Genomic DNA, 24,006 nt, shown 5'->3' on the forward strand with positions numbered 1-24,006 from the left:
ATGTCTAATGAACCTAACTGAATTTTTTAAGGATGTAACTAAAGTAGTCTTCAGGGGAATGCTTATGGATATAGTATATAGGGATTTCCAGAAAATATGGGCGGCACAGTGGCGCAGTGGTTAGCACCGCAGCCTCACAGCTCCAGCGACCCGGGTTCAATGCTGGGTACTGCCTGTGTGGAGTTTGCAAGTTCTCCCTGTGTCTGCGTGGGTTTCCTCCGGGTGCTCCGGTTTCCTCCCACATGCCAAAGACTTGCAGGTTGATAGGTAAATTGGCCATTATAAATTGCCCCTAGTATAGGTAGGTGGTAGGGAAATATAGGGATGGGTGGGGATGTGATAGGAATATGGAATTAGTGTAGGATTAGTATAAATGGGTGGTTGATGGTCGGCACAGACTCGGTGGGCCGAAGGGCCTGTTTCAGTGCTGTATCTCTAAAACTAAAAATATTCGATAAAGGTTCCACATTAGACTGCTAGCTATAATGAAAGCTCATGGAAGTGAAGGCAAATTATTGACCTGGTTAAGAGATTGTTTAGGCAGTAGAAGACAGGGAGTAGGGATAATGGGTATGTACTCGAATTGGAAGGAAGTAACTAAGTGGTGTCGCTCAAGAATGTGTGCTGGGATCTCAAATACTCACTATATTTATAAATGACAATAGAGAGCCATATATCCAAGTTTGCCAATGACAAGAAGATTGTTGACATGCTGCATAGTGCAGACAGGAGCATAAAATTATATATAGTCGTTGATATATATTAAGTGAGTCTGACAAACTATGGCAGATGGATTTCAATGCAATGTGAAGTCATCTACTGTGGACAAATAAAAGGAATAGACACAAATATTATTTAAATGGTGAAAAGCTAGGAACAGTGGAGATCCAAAGAGATTTAGGGCTCCATGTACACAGATCACTAGTGGTACAAAAAATAATTAAAAGGCTAATGGAATGTTAGCCTTTATATCTAGAGGGCTAGAATATAAAGGGTGGAAGTTCTGCTACAACTATACAAAGCCCTAATTAGACTATATCTGGAGTACTATGCACAATTCTGGACACTGCACTTTAGAAAGGATATATTGGCATTGGAAAGAGTGCAGTGCTGATTCACCAGATTGTTACCAGCACTGCGAAGGTTAAATTATGAGGAGACATTACATAAACCAGGCTGGTATTCCCTGCAATATCGAAGACAAAGGAGTGATTTGATTGAAGTTTTTAGGATTTTGAAAGAAAATGGTAGGGTAGATAGGATGGATTCAGCATGAAATTGTAAAGGGTAAATCATGCCTGACAAACCTGAGTGAATTTTTTTGAAGTGGTAGCTAAAGTAGTGAACAGAGGATTGTCTGCGATATTATTTATATGGACTTCCTGAAAGCATTTGACAAAGTCCCTCAAAAGAGACTGTTAGCTGAAACTCATGAAATTGAAGGCAAATTATCAGCCTGGTTAGGCAATTGGTTGAGCAGGAGACAGAGAGTAGGGATAACGGGTTGATACTCTAACTAGCAGCATGTGACTCGTGGTGTCCTGCAAGGATCTGTGCTGGGCCCTCAAATAGTCACCATATTTATTAACGACTTAGGTGACGAGATAGAATACCACATATCCAAATTTGCCGATGACACAAAAATAGGTGGCACTATATCATATATATGTAAGCAGTGTAGATGGAAGTATAAAATTGCAAACAGATTCTGATACGTTAAGTTAATGGGCAAAATTGTGGCAAATAGATTTAAATGTAGGCAAATCTGAGGTCGTCCATTTGGAACCTAAAAAAGGATAGAACAGGGTACTTTCTAAATGGTGAAAAGCTAGAAACAGCAGAGGTGTAAAGAAACTAAAGGACAGGCACAGAAATTAATCAAAAAAGGCTAATAGAATGCTGGGCTTTACATCTACAGGATTCGAATACAGGGAGTAGAAGTCATGCTCCAGCTATACAAAGCTCTGGTTAGGTCACTCCCGAAGGACTATGAGCAATTCTGGGCACCACACCCTAGGAAGGATATACTGGCCTTGGAGGGACTGCAATGTAGATATACTCGATTGATACTTGGGCTCCAAAGGATTAAATTACAAAATTAGATTACACAAACTAGCGTTATATTCAATACTCCCTCTAGCTGCAAAACCTGGAAGATCTCGTGCAGGGAGAACACAAGTCAGCCCCTTTAAGTTACCACCCATGCGTGGCTGCGCAAAAAAATATTTAAGGGCCCTCACATTTAAATGAATAGGCTGTGCACATTAAAAAAAAATTAGAGGAATCATTAGTTGTATTCGCTGAAATTTAGAAGGTTAAGGGATTATTTCATTAAAGTTTTCAAGATATTAAGCTGAATAGACAAGGGAGATAGAAACTATTTCAGCTGGTTGGGGAGTCCAGGACTGGGAGGCATAATCTAAAAATTAAAGTCATACCTTTCAGAAGTGAAATTAGGAAACACTTCTATGTGCAAAGGGTGATGGAAGTTTGGAATTCTCTTCTGCAAACGGCAATTGATGCTAGGTCAATTGTTAAACTTTAAAACTGAGATTGATAGATTTTTGTCAATCAAAGGTATTAAGGGATATGAGAAAAGGTGTGTATATGGAGTTGGATCGCAGCCATGATCTTACTTGACTGGCTGAATGGCTTACTCCTGTTTCTAACAGTTGATCAGAGAGAAGGCATGGGCATAGTTGAAATCTTTGCGACGACTAGCATGGTGTCAATGGATATTTTCTATCTGAACTTCCAGAAGGCAACTGATAAGGTTCCACTTGATATTATTAACATAAATTGGAGCAAATGAAATTGGGGAGAATCAAGTGACATGGATAATTGGAATACTTTGAATAATGGTTAGGGAGTACAATCTGAGAGCAAATGGATTTTGGTGTTCAGGTATGCAAACTCCAAAAAGGAGGGTTGAAATTTACAGTGGAGGAAGTGATGCTTCACTTATACAAACTCCTGTTCAGACCCTATCTAGAATACTGCATTCAGTTTTGGGCATCAAACCTCATGAAAGACAAAAGCAAAATACAGCGAATGCTGAAAATCTGAAACAAAAATAGAAAATGCTGGAAATACTCAGTAGGCCAGGCAGTATCTGTAGAGGCAAAAACAGAGTTAACGTTTCAGGTCAAGAAAGACATATTGGCCTTGGAAGGAGTACAGAACAGATTTACCAAAATGATACAAGGGCTTAAAAGGTTAAATTATAAGGACAGAAACCAGCAGATCTGGAAGATGACATAGATGATTGATGTATAAGATTTTGTGAGGGACAGAACTCAAGATGCAGAGTTCCAAATTAGGTAAGGCAAGTTAGCAAAGAGAGCATTTAAGAAATTCATCAAGATAATGAAGGAATGTATCAGGGTTTCAGCAGTAGAGGAGGAGAGGTTCTGATATAAGTGAGTGATGTTCAAGAGGTGGAAGGTGATCTTTGTAATGTACCATCTTGGTGTTTAAAGGACACTTCAGGATTGAATAGAATGCTAACATTGCACAAAGAGAACAACCTACATGGTCAGCCAGGCAGAACAGTGGAGTGGGGCCAGAGGCATGCGGGTTCTGGTGGATTCAGTTTTACTAATGTTGAACTGTAAGAAGTCTTGACACATCCAGACTTGGTATCAGATAGACAGTTAGGTAGCTGTTGCATGTAGATGATTAATAGGAGCAGACCAAAAATAGAGCCCTGGGGTAAACTGGAGGGCACACTTTGCTGGCATGTGAGGAGCAACCATTTGGGAAAATGTAGTGACTGAATTGGCATAGTTAGGAGTAGAATATCCGAGAATGGTTACATGGAGGGCAGCCACACAGGAAAACTGATGGAAGAGAATAGGGTGGTCAGTATTGTTGAAGGCAATAGAGAGGTCCAGTAAGACAAGGGAGGATAGCAAGCTACAATCTCAGTCATGAGGGATAGGGCTGACAGCTTGGAACCAGGCTAAAATGCAGGTTAATTTAACTGGAATAGAGAGTACTGAAGGAGGTGAGTAGGTAATTGGATGTTAATTCAGTCCACCTGAATGTTAAGATCATTGTTTTATATGGAGCAAAAATGTCACCTGAAAATTTTACTTCATAGTGACAGTACATTTTGCAAAAAAAGTAAATTCAAATTGATTTAATACTGTAAAGACAGATAGGCAAGAAATAAATCAGCTATCTGCTGGACATATTTAGAGAGTCATAAAGCACTGAAACAGGCCTTTTGGCCCACCAAGTCTGTGCTGACCAACAACCACCCATTTATACTAATCCTACATTAATCCCATATTCCCTACCACATCCCCACCATTCTCCTACCACCACTAGGGGCAATTTATAATGTCCAGTTTACCTATCAACCTGCAAGTCTTTGGCTGTGGGAGGAAACCACAGCACCCAGCAGAAACCCATGCGGTCACAGGGAGAACTTGCCAACTTCGCACAGGCAGTACCCAGAACTGAACCCAGGTTGCTGGAGCTGTGAGGCTGCGGTGCTAACCACTGCGCCACTGTGCCATCCGACTATTTGTACTAGACAATTGATTAGATTTTGATAATTTTTGCCAACAAAATTTAAAGTAATCTAGAAATACTCAGCAGGTCTAGCAGCATCTGTGGAGAAAGAAACAGAGTTAATGTTTTAAGTCGGTGACCTTTCATCAGAACTGGTGAAAGGTCACCGACCTCAAACATTAACTCTGCTTCTCTCTCCACAGATGCTGCCAGACCTGCTGACTATTTCCAGCACTTTCTGTTTTTGTTTCAGATTTCCAGCATCCGCAGTATTTTGCTTTTATTTAAAGTAATCTAAACTAAGGGCGGCACAGTGGCGCAGTGGTTAGCACCGCAGCCTCACAGCTCCAGCGACCCGGGTTCAATTCTGGGTACTGCCTGTGTGGAGTTTGCATGTTCTCCCTGTGTCTGCGTGGGTTTCCTCCGGGTGCTCCGGTTTCCTCCCACAGCCAAAAGACTTGCAGGTTGATAGGTAAATTGGCCATTAGAAATTGCCCCTAGTGTCAGTAGATGGTAGGGGAATATAGGGACAGGTGAGGATGTGGTAGGAATATGGGATTAGTGTAGGATTAGTATAAATGGGTGGTTAATGGTCGGCACAGACTCGGTGGGCCGAAGGGCCTGTTTCAGTGCTGTATATCTAAATCAAAATCAAATCCACCTGTGTTTGAGAAGTCATTTCAAAGTAGTAATTGAAATCATCAAGGCATTATCAAAACAATTTTACAGTACATACTGAATTTCTGATTTAGCCTAGGAGGCGAGAACCTGTTTTTTTCATAAAGAAAACAATATTGCCTGTTGATTTACAGTTAAAAAAAGGTACTGGCTGATTTTAAAAGAATCAAAAATGTTTTCATTGTACTATACTTACTGGTTTAAGATTAGGGTAGAGCAGTTGAGGTCTATCAATTCCAGAGAGGTCAAATCCATCTTCCTTTCGTTGAACGTCAATGTAATATTTTCTAAATGTAACAAAGAGAGAAAAAGCAATTTTGCTAGTGATGTTTGCTACGCACCTGAAATAATACAGTACAATAAGGCATTTTTTTTTTAAAGTTCCACTTTGTATTGTATTTGTAATCTTTGTAAACTTGGTACAATGAAATAAAATATTAAATGGCTTTGAACTGGGTTGCTTTCAAATAATAAGGGAATATAGGTTATGTTTCATCAGCCACATTTTAATATATGTGAACACATAAAATGCAAAAGCAAAATACTGCAGATGCTGGAAATTTGAAATGAAACAGAAAACGCTGGAAATACTCAGCGGGTCTGGCAGCATCTGTAGAAAGAGAAAAAGAGTTGGCTGGGATTTAACACGGATGTGGTGGCCCCGCCCATCAGCTGGAAGGTCGGGGGCGAGCCTGCCTCCTCCAGCCTGGGAAGCCACGATTGCATTTTATCGTCCTCAGGCAATCAACTTGCCTGCAATGGCAGCTTCCACTCCTCTAAGGCAGGATATCCCGTCTCCAAGAGCTGCCAGCCAATCAGAGGGCTGGCAGGTCTTCAGTCCCAGTACAAGAACAAGAACACAAGAAATAGGAGCCGCAGTAGACCATATGGCCCAACGAGCCTGCTCCTCCATTCAATATGATTATGGCTGATTGGGAGCAGTGGCCACTGCTGTGATTGCAGCAGTCCCCAGAGCAGCAGCAATCGAGGAGGCCCCGAGTGCAGGTAAATGGGGTCAGGGATCGCCGGGGCTAATCAGGCAGGTCCTGCGAAGGGGGAGGGGGGTGTCAATCACAAGAGCAGGGGGGGGTGTCTTACAGCAGTTGTCACTTAGAGGGCAGTCTGTGGGGCACAGTGTGCCCTATCAGAAGGGATCCCGCCAGGTTTTACTGAATGGCTTTCCCAGGTGCTGAAGTGCCCATCCACTGCAGGTAAAATACCAGCAGCGGCAAGAAGGGGCCCTTAGTTGGCCATTCATTAGCCACTTAAGGGCCTCAATTGAATCAAGGGCAGCGGCTGCCTGTCACCTCCCCAAGGAGGTGAGAAGGCAACAGGCAAGGAGCAAATCACGACTCAGTATAATGGCTCCTAAATGTAATGGCTAAAGTGAGTTTCCTACAATTAAACTAGCTCAAAATGGGTATAAAAATTAAGCCTAGCATGTCAGGTGGAACAGGAAACAAAGCCATTCTTCAGGTGCTTTATTGTGATTTAAAAAAAAATCCTCACTGATACCCACACTTTATCTTCTGTTTCTTTTAATGCTTTTTATGGCTTTAGTATAAGTCACATTAAAAATTGATCTTTTGCAGCCTTCTATCAATCCTACCATCTAAGTGCATCTCCAGGCCCCGTTTCCAAGTGATAGAGCCTGATATAAAAGCAAAATACTGTAGATGCTGGAAATCTGAAATAAGAAGAAGAAATGCTGGAAATACTCAACAGGTCTGGCAGCATCTGTGGAGAGAGAAGCAGAGTTAACGTTTCAGGTTAGTGACCCTTCATCAGAACTGGCAAATATTAGAAATGTAATGGATTTTAAGCAAGTAAAGCGGGGGTGGGGCAAGGGATAACCAAAGAGAAGGTGTTGACAGGACAAGGTCACAGAGAATAACTGACCAGAAGGTCATGGAGCAAAGGAAAATTGGTATGTTAATGGTGTGGTGAAAGACAAAGTGTTACTGCAGAGAGGATGTTAATTGACAGAAAAATAAACAGCCTGGTTCCAAGCACAAACATGAAAAAAACAATGGGTAGGCACAGTAGAAATAAACTAAACAAACTAAAATAAAATAAACAAATAAACATGAAAAAATAAATACAAATAAAAATAAAAAGGGGGAGCAGTCATGCTCTGAAATTACTAAACTCAATGTTCAGTCCGGCAGGCTGTAGCATGCCTAATCGGTAAATGAGATGCTGTTCTTCCAGCTTGCGTTGATGTTCACTGGAACACTGCAGCAATCCCAGGACAGAGATGTGGGCATGAAAGCAGGGGTGGGGGGGGGGGGGGGGGTGGTGTTGAAATGGCCAGCAACCGTAAGCTCGGGATCATGCTTTTGGACTGAGAGGAGGTGTTCCGCAAAGTGGTCACCCAATCTGCGTTTGGTCTCCCCAATATGAGCAGCGAATAGAGTATTCTAAATTGAAAGAAGTACAAGTAAATCGCTGCTTCACCTGAAAGGAGTGTTTGGGACGATGGATAATGAGGAGAGAGGAGGTAAATGGGCAGGTATAACACCTCCTGCGATTGCAGGGGAAGGTGCCGTGCAAAGGGGACGAGGTGGAAGGGGTAATGGACCAGGGTGTCGCGGAGGGAACGATCCCTTTGGAATGCTGACAGGGGAGGGGAGGGGAAGATGAGTTTGGTAGTGGCATCATGCTGGACGTGACAGAAATGGCGGAGGATGATCCTTTGGATGTGGAGGCTGGTGGGGTGGAAGGTAAGGACAAGAGGAACCCTGTCGCGGTTCTGGGAGGGAGGGTAAGGGGTGAGGGAAGAGGTGCAGGAAATGGGCCGGACACGGTTGAGGGCCCTGTTAACCACAGTGGGGGTGGGGGGGAATCTTTGGTTGACGAAAAAGGAAGACATATCAGAAGCGTTGTTGTGGCAGTTTGCATCATCAGAGCAGATGTGTCGGAGACGGAGAAACTGGGAGAATGTAATGGAGTCCTTACAGGAGGCAGGGTGTGAAGAAGTGTAGTCGAGGTAGCTGTGGGAGTCGGTGGGCTTATGTTGAATGTTAGTAGACAGCCTATCCCCAGACACGGAGACAGAGAAGTCGAGGAAGGGAAGGGAAGTATCGGAGATGGACCATGTAAAGGTGAGAGAAGGGTGGAAGTTAGAAGCAAAGCTGATAAAGTTTTCCAGTTCTGGGCAGGAGCAGGAAACGGCACTGATCCAGGCTGTTAATTTTTCTGTCAATTAACGCCCTCTCTGCACTAATGCTTTGTCTTTCACCATACCATTCACATGCCGTTTGCCTTTGCTCCATGACCTTCTGGTCAGCTATTCCCTGTGACCTTGTCCTATCAACACCTTCTCTTTGGTTATCTCTTGCCCCACCTCTGCTTTACTTGCTTAAAACCTATTACATTTCTAATATTTGCCAGTTCTGATGAAACGTCACTGACCTGAAATGTTAACTCTGCTTCTCTCTCCACAGATGCTGCCAGATATGCTGACTATTTCCAGCATTTCTTGTTTTTATGATAGAGCCTTATATAAGAGTTTACCACAGTTACACTTGCTCAGAGGCTCTGTTCAAATGACCAGAGTTGCAAAGGCAGCAGAAAAAAAACTTTTCTGATCTTTTATTGAACATGTTCGAGTGTTTTTTCGATTTATTTTCACTGAGACTTGTAGAAAGTCACACAAAAACCTGAAGAGCTTTACCGATTGCGGGTTCTTAACCTTATTTGCCTAAGTTGGAAGTTTAAGACTTCGAGAGAAACATATGGTGGTAAGTTTGGAGCTGTTCCGACTGATAACGCTGATTTACGACCATTTTGGCATATTCGTATAAGATTCGCAGGAAATTTGAGCGTAACGTGGTATCATGCAGGCGGGAATGGATGCATTTTTGGGTTTAGCTTCAGGCTGTACACCTGCAACAAATTCCCGGTCGCTGTGCCTAAAGTTCATGAACGACAAGTTTAAACTTTAGCTTTCATACTCCAATAAGGACAATATAGTGCGAGCTCCACCGTTTTAGTTTACACTGATTTCTACTTGTTTACCCTCAGGCGTCTGCTCATAAAACTGGCAGGAAATTTAAGAGGAAATTGATCGCGGCAAAATGAGCGAACGAATAGGTGGAATTTCGGGTGCAACTTCGATCCCTTAAGTTCCCGACGAAATTCCATCGCCTGAAATATCAGAGGAAGTTTAAACATAAGCGCAAGAGGTAGTTTTACGATGCCCTTGCGGCAAAAGTGCTGTATACCTTTCCTACTGTTGTCCAACGACAGTGATCCGGACAGTGAACCTTTAATTAACATTTCAACAAATCTGATGCCTTTCAGTTTTGATACCGTCAACGGTAACTTTGAAAATTAACATTCGGGAACGAAAATAAAAATATAAATTAAACTAACTTACAGGTTTTTGGCAACAGAATGAATAACATCCTTGGATGAGAAAAACATCTCTGAGAAGGTGCTCCGTAAATTGCTGCCACTAAACTTTAATCGGGTAAAGGAAACGCCTCAAACTGCAGATCCCCAGCGTCGGGCGCCCAATCTCCATAGTAACCTGATGGCGATGGGCGGGTACACGCCGGATGATTGACAGATGTATTATCGAATAAAGTGACACCTTGTGTGGCACAATTAACCAATCGGACGGTCCGCGGGTGGGTCCTTCACTCCCGCCCCATGATAGGGAAGGTGTCCAAAATAAGGTTTGTTTTTTAAACAAATAACTTTTTCTAACCCCATCAGGAGCCGAATTGACCAATTTATTATTCCTATTCTGCTGGAGGTTACCTCATGTAATAGGCGAAATCTCCACTTTTTGCTGAGGGCTGAGGGCAGAGGACTAGTCACGAACATGGCATCACCGAGTGAAGGACCCCTACGGGTCGGGAGAGTTGCGGTACCGGGTTGGGGAGTTTGCGTGAGATTGGGCGCTTAGATTGGTGTGATTCTCACTGACCACTCTTGGCGCTTTAATCATGGAGAGATTGGCTGCTTTTCCCTCCCTGCTGTTGAGAAACGCCAGGCCTCACCTGCAGCTGACGCGGCGGAACGCCGGGATTTGCTGGGAGGGGACTCAGGCCGCCAGGTATCTCAGCAGTAGGGCCGAGAGGGCGATGCTAGGTAGGATCATCCGAGTGGATCATGCTGGGGAGTACGGAGCTATTCGTATTTATGCAGGGCAAATGGCAATACTAGGCAAAACCCCAGTGGGGCCTGTAATCCAGGTTGGTATTTCAACGGAGAGGATTACATGCACTGCGTTTAGAATCCAATCACACCAAATTTGTCAGTCATTAATCATTGACAAATTCTTAAATTTGCTGTAAAAGTGCAATTGCTGCTGAAAAGTAGGCCTGTGATGCCAATTTGTCTATGTAGAGTTTAGCGTTTACACATCCAGAGGTGCCAACCTCACTGCATCATAAATCGAGACAAACATTTTTTTTAAAAAGCGATTTAGTATAAACATTAGGTTGCTTTTTTCAAACCTAAACGAATATAGATTGACAGGTTTATAAACTCCAAAAGTGGCTTATTTAATCTCTCTAACAGGTTCAAACTCTTTTCAAAAACTATATTACTGCATCTGAAAATGCTTTTCAAAAAGCTGTTTAAAAATCGCAAGATCGTAAGTGAGTCGTATTTTTACTCAGAAATTGCGTCTCGCAATGCAGAAGGTATACATAGGTGGAGTAGGTGTGACAGGATAATTATGTACAAGGTGCACTCAGTCAAGTTCATCTGAAGTCCGAATATCCTGAATTTACTGCTTGACTCCAGGGCCTTTTATCATCAAAGCAATTCCTTCCTGTCCTGATGAGAAATTACATGGCATTAGATTAATATAACAAATAATTAGTATATATGAAAGATCTCAGTGTTATGATTTTGTATTACTTTTTATTCTTTATGTAATGTCCAGTGTTTTTTTAAAATTTGCTTCTTTGCAAAGTTGATTCTTGCCGTGGTATAATTCTTTGGGAGCACTAACTAGCCTTATGGTACCTCATCCAAGTGAGGCTCGTGTTTAATTCTTTGTGAACACTAGCCCTATGGTACCTCATTCAATTGAGGCTCATGTTTAAGCCTAGACAAAAGATTGCTTGTGGGCTGTTTGCCGATGGAAATCATGACAGTCAAACCCAGCCCTGTCCTCACCAGAGGTTGACGCAACAATCACTTTTTCCTATTGGATAGGGAACAGGGATTTTGGGTCTCTTTCCTCTCCTTAGTCCACTGCATTCAAGACAATTGTAATGCTGTAATTTCTACTATGGCTGAAATCATCTAATTTAGCACAGATCAAGAATTAAACCTGTGATAATCTCGTCTGACTGTTGTGCCAAACCATCCCTCTATCTGAACAGCATTCTTGCTAGATTTTTATGTTAGAATTCTTCTCAAATTTTAAACTTCACATACGAAGTCCATTGTGATTTTGTTAATGATCTGTCACCTTACTTACCTTTCTCTGTTAGACTTCGTTAAATCATGGCAGAATAATCTTTGGAAAAAATAATGAGGTCCTTAATGTCTGGTATTGATATGTATTGATGTGATAGGATAGAATATACTGCAAACAATCTCCAAATATAGTTCTTATAACTTACAAGAAAGTATTTTGTAAAGGTGCATTGTTAGCACCAAAATGTGTTCATTGTGTTAATATTGTCTTGCCCTATGTCGACTTAACTAGATGTGTATGTGGACAATCTTGCTACTACATTAAACATGGACTTTTCATCAATTTATACAGTAAATGGTATGAAAATAAAAGTTGAAATGTGAATGAATGTTCATTTAAAATAGACTAGAAACTTATTCATAGCCAATAAATCTCCTTAAAGTACATCAGGCTTAGATGTTAAACAGTCGAAATATTGTGCAGTAAATTAACTGAAATTAATACTCCTATTACAGCAAATGTGGGATCAAGAAAAGGAACACCTGGAGAAATTCAATGAACTGATAGTTGATTACAGAGTTCGGCCAACCCTTCTAATGCCTTTCTGGAATGTTGCAGGATTCATTTTGGGTAAACATCCATATATATTTAAAATCTATTATTCAATCAATTGTGTGGGGCATTTCATTGAAAACACACCAGTTACCGGCAATACCATTTTCTCTAGGTCTTTTCAATGTTAAGTGCTGTATTGTGGGACACAATAACTGTTACTTAGTAGTGAGAATATATCACCATGATTGTGCAATCTGGCCACCAGATTTCCTTAAGTTGCTCAAAATGTTTTCTGAATATTTTTTCAACTGCCATTTTTCCCCGCAGTAATCGACAGTTGTAAAATAAAGAAATGCATATTTCACAACAACATGGTTAAATTTATGCATTAAATTAGCTTTTGTATCCTCTAATTCCTTCATTAAAATTTTAGTTTGAAGCCCTTAGCCTTTTCTAAAAGTTTTGGCTTGACTCTGAACTTAATCTGGATTCTATGGTCTTGGCCTGAAATGTGCCTGATTTCCCAGGATGCACCAGTACCATTCAGTCTGTTGTATTGAAGGAATATTCCACATTTTTTGTTAATCAAGCTTTTCAGAAATATTTGAAGCAAAGTTCAAATTTCCAAATTTTTATCCGGTGTAATGTATGTTGAGTGTGTGTGTTGAGAGATGGATCTAACACCTGTTCCATATTTTAGAAATCAACTTCAGAAAGGACATTAAGATCAGGATGATTGGTTTTCTCAGTTTAATATAGTCACAAAATACATTTTTTAAATTGAATCATAGAGTCATTTACAGCACAGAAGGAGGCCATTCAGTCCATCAAGTTCCATGCTGGCTTTCATGGAGCAATCCAGTCAGTTCCACTCCCCTGCTCGATCCACGTAGCCCTACAAGTTTATATCCTTCAAGTAGCCATTCAATTTCCTTTTGAAGTCATTGATTGTCTCTGCTTCCATCACCCTTGTGGGCAGCAAGTTCCAGGTCATTAACACTCGCTGTATAAAAAAGGTTATTCCTCATATTCCCCCAGCATCTCTTGCCCAAAACCTTCAATAGGCTCTGTTAATTAACTTATTTCTTAGCCCTTGTATATAAAACCTTACTTCCCTCCTTATTCCTGATTTCTGAATATTTATCTTGTAATCTGTTAATTTTGATGAGCATTTATTAATGGGTTGTGGTGACATTGGATCTGAATACTGATGATAGACTACAATAATTTATTGTACTGTGTTGAAATTAAACATTTCAAATGGAGATTAATGTATCACTGTAAATCAGTCATGCTGATATTATGACAAAATACCCTGTTATAAATCAATAAATCCTCTGACTCACTGTGCCCAGTGCCTGCCTCTATATATAAAATGTATACTTTTCTGTGTGATTGCTGATCTTGAAATGATGTATGGTAGCTGTGCTGATTATAAATGGGTGCTATCTGCTACCTTTTTATAGGTGCTGGAACAGCTCTTTTAGGAAAAGAGGGTGCCATGGCTTGTACAGTAGCTGTAGAAGAGAGTATATCACAGCATTACAATAATCAGATCAGGATGCTAATGGAAGATGATCCAGAAAGACATAAAGAGTTACTTGAAGTAAGCATTCTTGGTATTAAAGTAGGAAATAACACGGATGTTTCTATATCGTACAATTAAATGCTAAGTGTTAAATGACTGCTACAAGCTTCACTGCTTTGAGAAAAATCAGCTTAAATCTACAGGTTTATAGTCTAGTGGAACCATACTTTCAATTATGGTTATCAAGTTCCATGGCTCCAGTCTGCCAAATTCTATTTTCTCAGACACTTGCATTTTTTGGTAGGGTGCAGAAAATGTGAAGAAAGAAAGAATAGTCATTTAAACATAAAAGGAAGTTCTGAAAGCTGCACACTCTTGAAGGAATCTCTTGAGCTTTGCCCAGAAAGTTAAAAGTAGTAGAGTGCAAAATATTTTTCTTCTGAGCTATGCAAAATAATTAACTTAAATGTTTAAGACAAGTGGTAGTGCAGTAATCTCTGACTATATTAATATGGATCAATAGATTAGTAATAACAATTACTGTAATTGCTCTATTACCTAAACCATTTCTGAAACTTCAGTCCTTCTATCATTGAGTTTCACCTGGATTTTCAGTGATGGTGTACTCTATTGGAGGCGAGAGAAAAAAAAACTTAGCCAGTTTGTAGAGCTGAATTGGTGGTCTGGGAATAGTTTATAGTTAATTAGCAATAACAGATATTATAGTATCACAAAAGTTTTCAGAAGATAAATTGAGGATACAAATATGCATTTAAAGTTGTCTTTGTCATTCCAGAGCTTATTGCTTTTTAAAATAATTATAGTATTAGGAAATAAAATTAAGTTGTGAATTAGTGGCACAATAGGTATCCATTACCTCTGGTCACTGCTGTAGTTCAACACAGACTAATAAAATGAAAAACCATAAGTCTAGATGTTATTTAAAGTGGAAAGATTTATGTTGGTACAATATAGGCTGCTCCTAATGAGATTGAAGTAGAGGCATATTTGTCAGTGCAAAATAATGGGAGTTTTACAATTCATGTGGTGCTATGTCTGACCTGAGAGTGTTATATGTTAAAATGGGGTAACAAATGCAAAAACACATCAATTCCCTCAGCACTTACATACGTCACCTTGACCATCTCCTCTACCAATTAAAAATAAATTCGCGGTGCAGAGTATAATTTCAATCCTTATGGGTTTGGGTCTGCTTTGAGTTTTATTGGTGTTGTATCAAACCTGCATAATAAGTTTTCAATGCTGAGATTTTTTTTTAAAAAAGTGCACGTGTTAGATGTAACGAATTGTATCCCAATGAATTTGAACACCAAAATTATTCGGGATTATTTTCCCCATGGCATTTGCACCACAATTAAGGGTGTCAACGTGGAAGAATCAGTCAGTATATGAGTTGCATTTTTAGTTGCATTTAACAATGGGATCAGCAGCAAAGTATTTCTGCGCTTGTGTGCTGCAGAGCTATGCTACCTAAATCGCTCATTTCAAAAGTAATGAGAGAACTGGCACAGGCTCTAGATTAACAAGGTTCCATACTGAAGAGGTCCAGCGAACCACCAAGGCACTATTAAAAAGTCTTTGCACTGGACTGGAGTTACACAACATCCAGTAGGAAGCCCAAGTGGTGTAAGATTGTTTCCTAGTAAACTTGCATCAATTGGCTTCAGTGCACACTGTCAGATTAGTAGCTAACCTTGCTCCTTAGTTATACTGCAAATCTCACAACAAAGCTGCTTCTGCAATGCATATATACTGACAATATAGTGACGGTATAATAATGCCACCATTCTACTTGAAGAAGCTTTATGATATTTCTAATTATCTAAAATGCAGCTAATTTAAATGTATTGCTATGTAGTTATATTATTTTATCAACTTGACATGTTTAAAAAAATAAGAAATTAATAACATCGTAGGCAGTATCCCTTCTTCCCTTTTCATAAAACACTGCAGTGTGTTCAGAAAACTAGACATCTGCAAAAGTAGGTATAGCTTCGTCATGGAGAATCTATGGGGTAAATACATTTCATTTAAATACAAACTTTACTACTCGAGACTGAGAAACAAAACTTAGTAGTCCATTCATAGAGGTGTAATCGTAAAAATGTTTAATGTACCAACATGTAAATTTGTAACCTTCAGCTTTGAAACTGCTGTAACACTGTGTATTCAATAAAGAATAATTTAGTCTTTATATATACTAGTTTTATAGTGTTGTGGAGGAATAAACATACCTTTATTTCAGATATTAAAGAGATTCAGAGATGAAGAAATGGAGCATCACAACACAGGATTAGAACATGATGCAGAAATGGTAGGCCCTTTTCTCATGGACATTTTCTGCTGTTTGTTATAATATTGTCACCAACTGTACTATATAACTAGCCCAATGGGTGACCAGTTGGTAATGAACTGTGGTATAAAGTGGCATAGGTGGGTTAGCTCCCATGATTTCTGCATATGGTGTGTATATCGTCTTGTCTGAGGGGGGCAATACCAACCGACAGCCAGATAGTTCTCCACAGTGACAGGGAAAATTAGGACAAGTTAACCTTGGTGATAATTGCATGTTTTTGGTGACTAGCTGAAGAGCTGCATTTTTATCTTGTAGAAGTGTTTCCTAATGTCAGTCCTGAAAGGTCTGACTAATTTTTAAACTACATCCCCTAGTCCTGGACTCCCCAATCATCGGAAAGTGTTTCTATCTACGTTTATCTCTTCCCCTTAGTATGTCAAACTTCGATCAAATCGCTCCTTCCAAGGAATACAACCCTAGTTTGTGTAAAGGTTGGGAGAAAGAAAATAGTTTTAAAAATGGCCGTGTGTTTCAGTGAGAATTTTAATTTGATGCACCGATTTCAGTAACTCACCTTATTCATATTGCATCTACCACACAGCATACAGTTGTACTCTAGATTAATAGTTTCTGAGGAAAGCCAGTTCTGATCATGCACATAAAAATGTTCCTTGTTGCTAGTAGGTTGTTATTTGTGGGAACTTGCTTTGCACAAATTGGCAACCATGTTGCCCCACATTTCAACAGTGACTACACTTCAAGAGTGCTTTATTAGGCACTAAGAGCTTTGGCACTTCCTGAGGCTATGCAAGGGTCTGAGTTTTTTAAAAATACTGTGCAATAGTTTATATACATTCATTGTTTGTAATCGTTGCATAAAATATTGTCTTCCAAACATGTTCTGAATTGCTAGATTTGTTTTGGGCTATATGAAATACTTCAGTAAGGAATAATTATGACATTTCCTATATTATTCAGAACAAGATAGATGAGCACAATAGATCTAAGCAATCCAGCCACACCAGTCAAGTATCATTGAACATGTTGGTGCTGAGAAAACACTGGTGCCTTTAGTGGCACAAGTTCATTTATACGGAAAAAGCTTGGCACAGAAAGATTGTTGGCATCAACCAGCGTACATGTAATGCTGGCATTGAGCTGTGTATAAATCAAGTGCAGGTTTATTATTACTATTTTTATGACTTCATAGCTTATAGGTCCTAGAATTATCTCGGGCACTGCTGCTGGTCGGCACCAAATGTTATACTTGTTGTTGAAGGATTATGGTGGAGCCAATCTTTATTCAGTCTTGCAATTATTTTACAAAGTAAAAAGATCGCAAATATGCAGCTCCTCAATCAAACCTGCACGCAGTTTCAGTAAGTGTCTCCTTATATATACTCAAGTAAGACCCTAATTAACACCCTCCACCTGTATAAGCTTAAGCACAATTAAATTCAAATACCCTTCAAATATACTTCCTCAGTAATGGGGAAAACTAAGTGGAAATGTACTTCTATGGGAACTCTGATAGCCCTCTCGAATCATAAATGTGAATTCTCGTATTTCTTGTAACCCAAGAAAGTATTATGAAACAAGACTGGCTTTGTACATCTAACTCCCCTCTCCTAGGGATGGATAACCCTTCAACTTGCATGGACATGAGACAAACCCTGAGCCTCCAAATGGGAGTTCAGGTAACTGAATGCACTTAGCTGGCAATTTACCAGGAATAATCTAATCCATTTAGGATGTTGACGATGGAGCAGGTTTTATTCACCAAAAGGCCATGTTTTTCTCCAAACAGTGGGTAAAACAAACTGGGGCATTTTTGCAGTTGTTACTCCTAATTGAAGATCAAATGCAGGTCCCTGCACAGCAGCTGACTTTTAAAAAATTTATTCGTTCACTGGATGTAGATGTCGCTGGCAAGACCATCATTTATTGCCCAACGGAGTGACTTGCTAGGCCATTTCAGAGGGCAGTCAACAATATCGCTGTGGGTCTGGAGTCACATATAGGTTAGACCAGGTAAGGATGGCAGCTTTCCTTCCCTAAAGGAAACAGTAGTTGGGTTTTTACGACAATCTGGTAGTTTCATGATCACCATTACTGATACTAGGTTTTTATTCCAGATTTATTCATTTCTGAATTTAAATTCCACAGCTGCCATGGTGGGATTTGAACTTTCATCTCTGGATTAATAGTCAGGCCTCTGGATTACTAGCCTAGTAACATAACCATTATGCTACCATACTCGGTCCAGTCCCAGAACTCTGCAGCATTCACTATATTGCTCTGCAAGCTGGTGTGTTTGTGTTTAATGTTACCCATGTGAGCTAATGCAACAGCCATTATTTCTACAATTTAATGGGAAAGATATTTTTGAAGGACAGGTAGAGTATTGACAGCTTAAGAAAAACCAGCAGAGCATCTGTGCTATGATGGGGATAGCTGGATCAATTCTCAATTGGATTAAGTCAAAGCCTTACCTAGCAGCAGTCATTCTGTGACGTAGATTGTTAGGGTTCAAAAGTGTCTCAGTCCCTTGTAGATCCAAATTACCTCAGCCTTGCATCAGTAACTTGTCACAGGAGTTTATGATTATATGGAGAGCATTATATTTGGACACATGGATCCTGGAGGCAATTGGGAAACTCTTTTTCTTTGATCAGTTGGATGTCTGATATACATGGAAATCCATCATTATGATCCAGTTGCCTTATCAAATTACTGAGAAATCTACATCTAGCATTTTTGTTTTCAAAATAATGAATGAACAGGCATCCCCAATAATGACTCACCTGCTTACCTAAGACTAGAGAGTTTAGGTATAAATGGGTAGAGGTGAGGCTTAGTAACACCTAAAAATGCACAGAGGTGCTGGTTTTAACCAACGAAAACCAAGCTTCTTGTTTGTCCAGCAACGATGACCTTGCTCATTAGGGCATTGACTTGCAGGGTTATCTGGAGCTGAGTTGAAAATATCCCAGCACCCCTCTCTCCTCCCACCATTCAAGTTCTAACCATTCAAGTTCTCTTCATGACACTGGCTGGAGAATTGTGGACCTGTCTGGTTTCGGGATCTCAAGACAACTGACAAGTGCAAGTTTGATCTATTACTAGGTGGACAGCTGGTACAAGAGGCTGCTCAAGATTGGCATGGTGACCAGCAGAACTGACCATAAAATATGTGCATGCATTGCCACCATCTTCTTGATCACAGAATACCTCAAAGAATGGTGGTTCCACAAGTTTAGAATTGGAGTTTCGGTAGCAGGTGTTTGGCTCTGCATTCTAGATATGGTAGGAGCTGAGCTCTTGCTATGTAAGTTTAGCCTTCAAGAAATGCCTTACAGCAGCATTTGTCAGCAGTTTGATGAACATCTGTCTTTAGTATTATCCAAGGAGCTACACAAAGGAGATTGTGTTATGCCAGCTGTTCTGATAGTCTGGAAATCCAATGACGTGTAACAGGGGTACTATTACTGTGTAACTCAGGTTCTTATGTGAAGAGCTTTGATCAAGAGGTGTGCCCACCACGAAGCTGACTTCACCTCCAGAGTGACCGGTTGGTGAATGTCAGAACCCCTATTCCTGCACTCATTGCCTCTTTTTCAGCCACATCCTCCTCATATCTTGATCCTGGATTCTATCTACAAAAAGGGGGATCTTAGCGTATGCAAAATCTGCAAAGAACCTTGCATGGTCAGAGGAAGTTTTTTTTTGTTCCATGCCTGGGACTACTTAACAATGGAGAACTGTTTGAATGTGTATTTTGCATCATAAGATTAATCTACATTAGGACTTTACTCACATTGATGAAAGATCAGAATGCCATTTGCCCCTTTCTAGCAAGGTGTGTGGAGGGTGAAATTAGCGTCCATCAGGACTCCGAAGTACCTCTATAAACGAATGGAAACTGGAGTTGCACCTATTCCGACCAATCCGTATTGTTGAGATCCCTCTTGGGGTATATGAAGCTGTAGTGCCGTATTGGGAGGCACCCACCAACATACCCAGGGCTTGGCCATTGTTTGGGTTTGAAACCTAGAGCCCTCCAGATCCCTAGGTGAGTTTGCCTATGACTAATGGTAGGGCCACAATAATTTCAGAAATGTCTGAGATAGATATTTGAGCTCTGTCCCTTGTGATGGTATCCAACAGATGGTTGAAGGATGGTTGACAGTATGTGTGAGTCTGTCATCTGTATGTATGTGAACTTTAGAGTTGGGAGTATGTTTCCTAAATAAAATATACTAAATAGCTTCTAGCCTTTCCTAGTGTGAAGCACTAGGTCAATAGCCTCATGGCAATCAATTTAAAGCAATATAATCTGTCTTCTCTAAGCCTTGCAATGTCCTGTGAGACTTTTCTTACAAGACTGGAGTCTAGCCTTTTCCTTTCTGGTTACTTGAGGGAATCCAATATATAACCCAAAGAACAACCAGTGTTATCAGTGAAATTTCTCTGCAATTTTTGGACTCATTAGGATCCCTTTTTTAACGATAGAAACTACAACCACACCTACAGAAATCCTTTTCACCAGTTTCAGAAGGGCAGCTGCAAAACTAGACAAGGTTAATTGCACTGTTCACTCAAACCATTTAAGTTTTTTTTTTGTCCTCATCCTGCTCATGTAGCGCATCCATGCCTGTTGCCCAGCATTATCTAGGTGATGCAGTGCAGAATCCAGTTTCTCCCATCAAACTGATTCATGAAGGCCTTCTATCTGCATCGCTCTCACTTCTACTCCTCACTTGTAAGCAATATAACAATCTTGGCAGCTGTCAAAGAATCCCTTATACAAGCATACCACCAACATGCCCCATATCAGACAAAGAAGGGTCACTGACCCGAAACGTTAACTCTGCTTCTCTCTCCACAAATACTGCCATACCTGCTGAGTATTTCCAGCATTTCTTGTTTTTATTCCATATCAGACCTGTTGTGGGACCCTACATGGAACAGTGATGTCAGCCGAGACAGACAAACTACTAATATTAGGACTAATAGAAAGAGTTACCCCCAATTAGAACAATTATTTTTACTCCAGGAATTTTGCTGTCCTAAAAAGGCAGTAGAACACAGTTCTGCATTTAATCTCAGGATCTTGAGTGATAGTGCAACCATTCTAAATTTCCAGATTTCATAATCGCAGATTATCCAGAAGCCTGAATAACTGACATTGACCTAAAGCACATGTTTTCAAACTGGTAACACTAAGGTCACCATATTTCTTTGTATCCCATTAGATTTCTATATGGCAAGGCCTTGGAGAGTGAGCAGAGGAGGTTTACTAGAATGGCATTGGGGATGCATGACTTCAGTTATGTGGAAAGACTAGAGAAGTTGAGATTGTTCTCCTTAGAACAGAGAAGGTTAAGGGGATATTTGATAGGTCTTCATGATTTTGAACATTTCTAACTGTTTCCACTGTCATAAGTGTTGGTGACCAGAGGACACAGATTTAAGATAACTGGCAAACGAACCAGAGGCAACTTGAGGAAAAAAAATTGCCGAGTTGTTTCGAGCTGGAGTGCATTGGCTGAAAGGGTGGTGGAAGCAGATTCAGTAGTAACTTTCAAAAGAAGCTGAAAGCATTGTCGACAGTGGTGGAGCGATTAAAAATTGGGGAAGCGCAAGAGGCCAGAATTGGAGGAGCACAGATATCTGAGGATTTTAGGGCCGGAGGAGGATACAGAGATGGAGAGTTGTAAGTCCATGGAGGATTTTGAAAGCCAGGGTGAGAATTTTAAGATCGAGTATTTGCTTAACTTGGAGCCAGTGTAGGTCAGCGAGCACAGGGATGATGGTTAACGGGACAGTGTGAATTAGGATATGGGCAGCAGAAGTTTGGATGAGCTTAAGCATGTGGAAGATATGAAAGATGGAAGTCTGACCAGGCGTGCATTGGAATAGTCAAGTCTAGAGATAACAAAGGTATGGATGAGGGTTTCAGCAGCAGATGAGCTGAAGCAGGGTCACGTGTATCCTTGCTTCACAAAAGGCCCTCTGTTGGTTTAATTTTGGGGAAGGATGAGAGTAGTTTTAAGTAGGTGGTTAATTTTAGCTTCAGAGCAAAGCAAACTGGTGCCGTAGTGCAGGTTGTGATGCTGCATACATATAGGGAATAGGAGGCGGTCGGTGACACCATGGTCTGCAATGTTATGAAGGCATTTTTATGTGCATGCTCAGCACATGGTATCTCCAGAACCTATTAAGGCTAGGTTGTAATACAGTATATGGAGGATACATATCAGTTGAACAATGAAGACCTACAAAGACAGCAAACTGACTCGTGCAATTAAAGTATGACATACTGTAGATTTGTGAAATTTGTACGTTTTCATTATTAATGGGAAACATTGGGAAAAGCTGTACCACCATATTGATGTATTCTCAAAATTTTGTCTTTTAGGCACCTGCTTATTCATTATTGAAGAATATTATACAAGCTGGATGCAAGGCTGCAATCTACATGTCTGAACGTATTTAAACATTTTCTCCATAAAATCAATCCATCTCTGTATAGTTTGTAATATAGATTACCAGTACACAGTAAAATAGGTTAATGTTACAACTTATTTTTATATGCACTAGTCCCAAAATTTTTTCAATTATTAAAATAATAAATATGTCTGTGTATGCAGTTGTTTCACTCTTGAGTCTATTTTCCAGGGCTCACTTGCAGTTCGTGTTTAACCGGGCGTTTGTATGAAATGTCCTGGCTGTCTGAATATTGGAGAATCGTTCAGTTGGTCTTCGAGTCAACACATGCTCAATTCACCAGCACTGTTTAAAATTAGAATGTGAATTAAAGTGCTGTGGAGAAAAGTCTGCACAATCAAGTGGTGACTTTCTCCATGTTCAAAGATAGTCACTGCCTCTGACCCATACAAAATAGAAAGGTCTCATGTTTCTGCTGAATTAGTTACACTCAAATGTGCAGTGGTTTCAGCATTATGTGTTGAATTTTGCCACGAGTGCCGGGAACCCAACATTGAGGTAATTTCTGGGTTGTGAACCCGCTCGAGTTGAGGCAGCAGCACACCTTCCAGCTGAATTTTATGGGAGGCAGCCAATTAGTAGGTCGCCTCCACCGTCAAATTAAAGACGGCGGGTAGGTTCCAGAGGTGGGAGCAGTATACAGTGTGGCCCACCGCAAGGGTGACTAATGGGAGCGCTGCTGATGCCCAAGCAGCAGAAGTGGCAGGAAAGCATTGGAGCCACCATCAGTATCAGGGGAGCGGCTGAGACCTCATTAGCCCATAATATTCGGCGACATCTGTCTCCAGGAATTCCACGCTCAATGGCAAAGCTGTGATAATGTGAAGACAACAGCCTTGCTATTTTCTACCAGAAACATTTAGATGTCCTTCAGCTGTGATGCAGCCTCAATCTCCTGCTGCGCAGCCACCTCTTCACTTGCTGGGGTGCGGATACAGCTGGGGGGGGCACGTGTGTGTGACGCTGGCAAAATTGCTTTGCTGCTGCAAAAATCACTTGTGGCTCCTTAATTTGCTTGATCTAATTCCTGCCACTCCCAGGTGGGTTGCTGTCACTGCTGCATGCCTGCCTCCGGGTAAAGCGGGAGGAGGCAGAAGCTTGACGGAACGGTCCAGCGCTTTTCTGTGCAATTTTCCCAAACTCCCTGCCTCCAAAGCCATCTCCATGGGCCTGGGAAAATTCTGCCCTTTGTGTTAGGGAAGGGAAAAATTGGTCCACATTTCTCACTTCTGATCACTAGTGTGCCCTAGTTGTTATTTCCTCTCCTGTCAGATAGTCTGTCCACGCTGAATGCCAAGACTATGTGAATAATAGTCACTTAGGAGAAGTACTAGAGGACATCTTGCCACTTTGAAACCATGCATTAATAAGGAATTCAATGTCTGCTGGGGAGGAGAGAGAAAATTGGCGATGAAAAAGAAATGCACTCCTGATAATTTAAATTGTTAGTGGTCCTGCAAAAGTGTCAGATTGGAACAGCTAACAACATTTTTTGTGATCAGGGAGTTAAATGCT

The 24,006-nt window shown here is 40.7% G+C and overlaps 2 protein-coding genes across 5 annotated transcripts in view; one reads left to right on the forward strand and one right to left on the reverse strand.

The window, feature by feature from the left end:
- The window catches only part of LOC137383395 (uncharacterized), a 90,928-nt gene extending 81,211 nt beyond the window's left edge, over positions 1–9,717 (reverse strand). For 3 of the 4 annotated variants that reach the window (XM_068056188.1, XM_068056187.1, XM_068056189.1), the window contains exons 1-2: positions 9,578–9,717; positions 5,393–5,483 (exon numbers count right to left, since the gene is read on the reverse strand). In XM_068056188.1, the coding sequence (XP_067912289.1) occupies positions 5,393–5,483; positions 9,578–9,624 (138 nt within the window). In that variant the 5' untranslated portion in view covers positions 9,625–9,717. The remainder of the gene's footprint in view (positions 1–5,392; positions 5,484–9,577) is intronic. The other variant, XM_068056191.1, reaches the window with a different exon arrangement.
- Positions 9,718–10,040: 323 nt separating this feature from the next.
- On the forward strand, positions 10,041–22,633 carry coq7 (coenzyme Q7 homolog, ubiquinone (yeast)). Its single transcript, XM_068056195.1, has 5 exons — positions 10,041–10,400; positions 12,097–12,211; positions 13,603–13,742; positions 15,931–15,999; positions 22,403–22,633. The coding sequence occupies exons 1-5, from the start codon at positions 10,152–10,154 to the stop codon at positions 22,478–22,480; spliced, it is 651 nt and encodes a 216-aa protein (XP_067912296.1). The 5' UTR covers positions 10,041–10,151; the 3' UTR covers positions 22,481–22,633.
- The last annotated feature ends 1,373 nt before the right edge of the window (positions 22,634–24,006 follow it).

The sequence above is a fragment of the Heterodontus francisci genome, chromosome 24 (assembly GCF_036365525.1).
Source record: "Heterodontus francisci isolate sHetFra1 chromosome 24, sHetFra1.hap1, whole genome shotgun sequence".
Lineage (NCBI taxonomy): Eukaryota > Metazoa > Chordata > Chondrichthyes > Heterodontiformes > Heterodontidae > Heterodontus > Heterodontus francisci.

What these genes read in the sequence shown, in the direction of transcription:
- coq7 (XM_068056195.1), top strand. Translation starts at nt 10,152, where the DNA reads ATGGAGAGATTGGCTGCTTTTCCCTCCCTGCTGTTGAGAAACGCCAGG. An exon ending in TGTTGCAGGATTCATTTTGG is followed by an intron (nt 12,212 to 13,602) that starts GTAAACATCCAT and finishes ACCTTTTTATAG; the next exon opens with GTGCTGGAACAGCTCTTTTA. An exon ending in TAGAACATGATGCAGAAATG is followed by an intron (nt 16,000 to 22,402) that starts GTAGGCCCTTTT and finishes TTTGTCTTTTAG; the next exon opens with GCACCTGCTTATTCATTATT.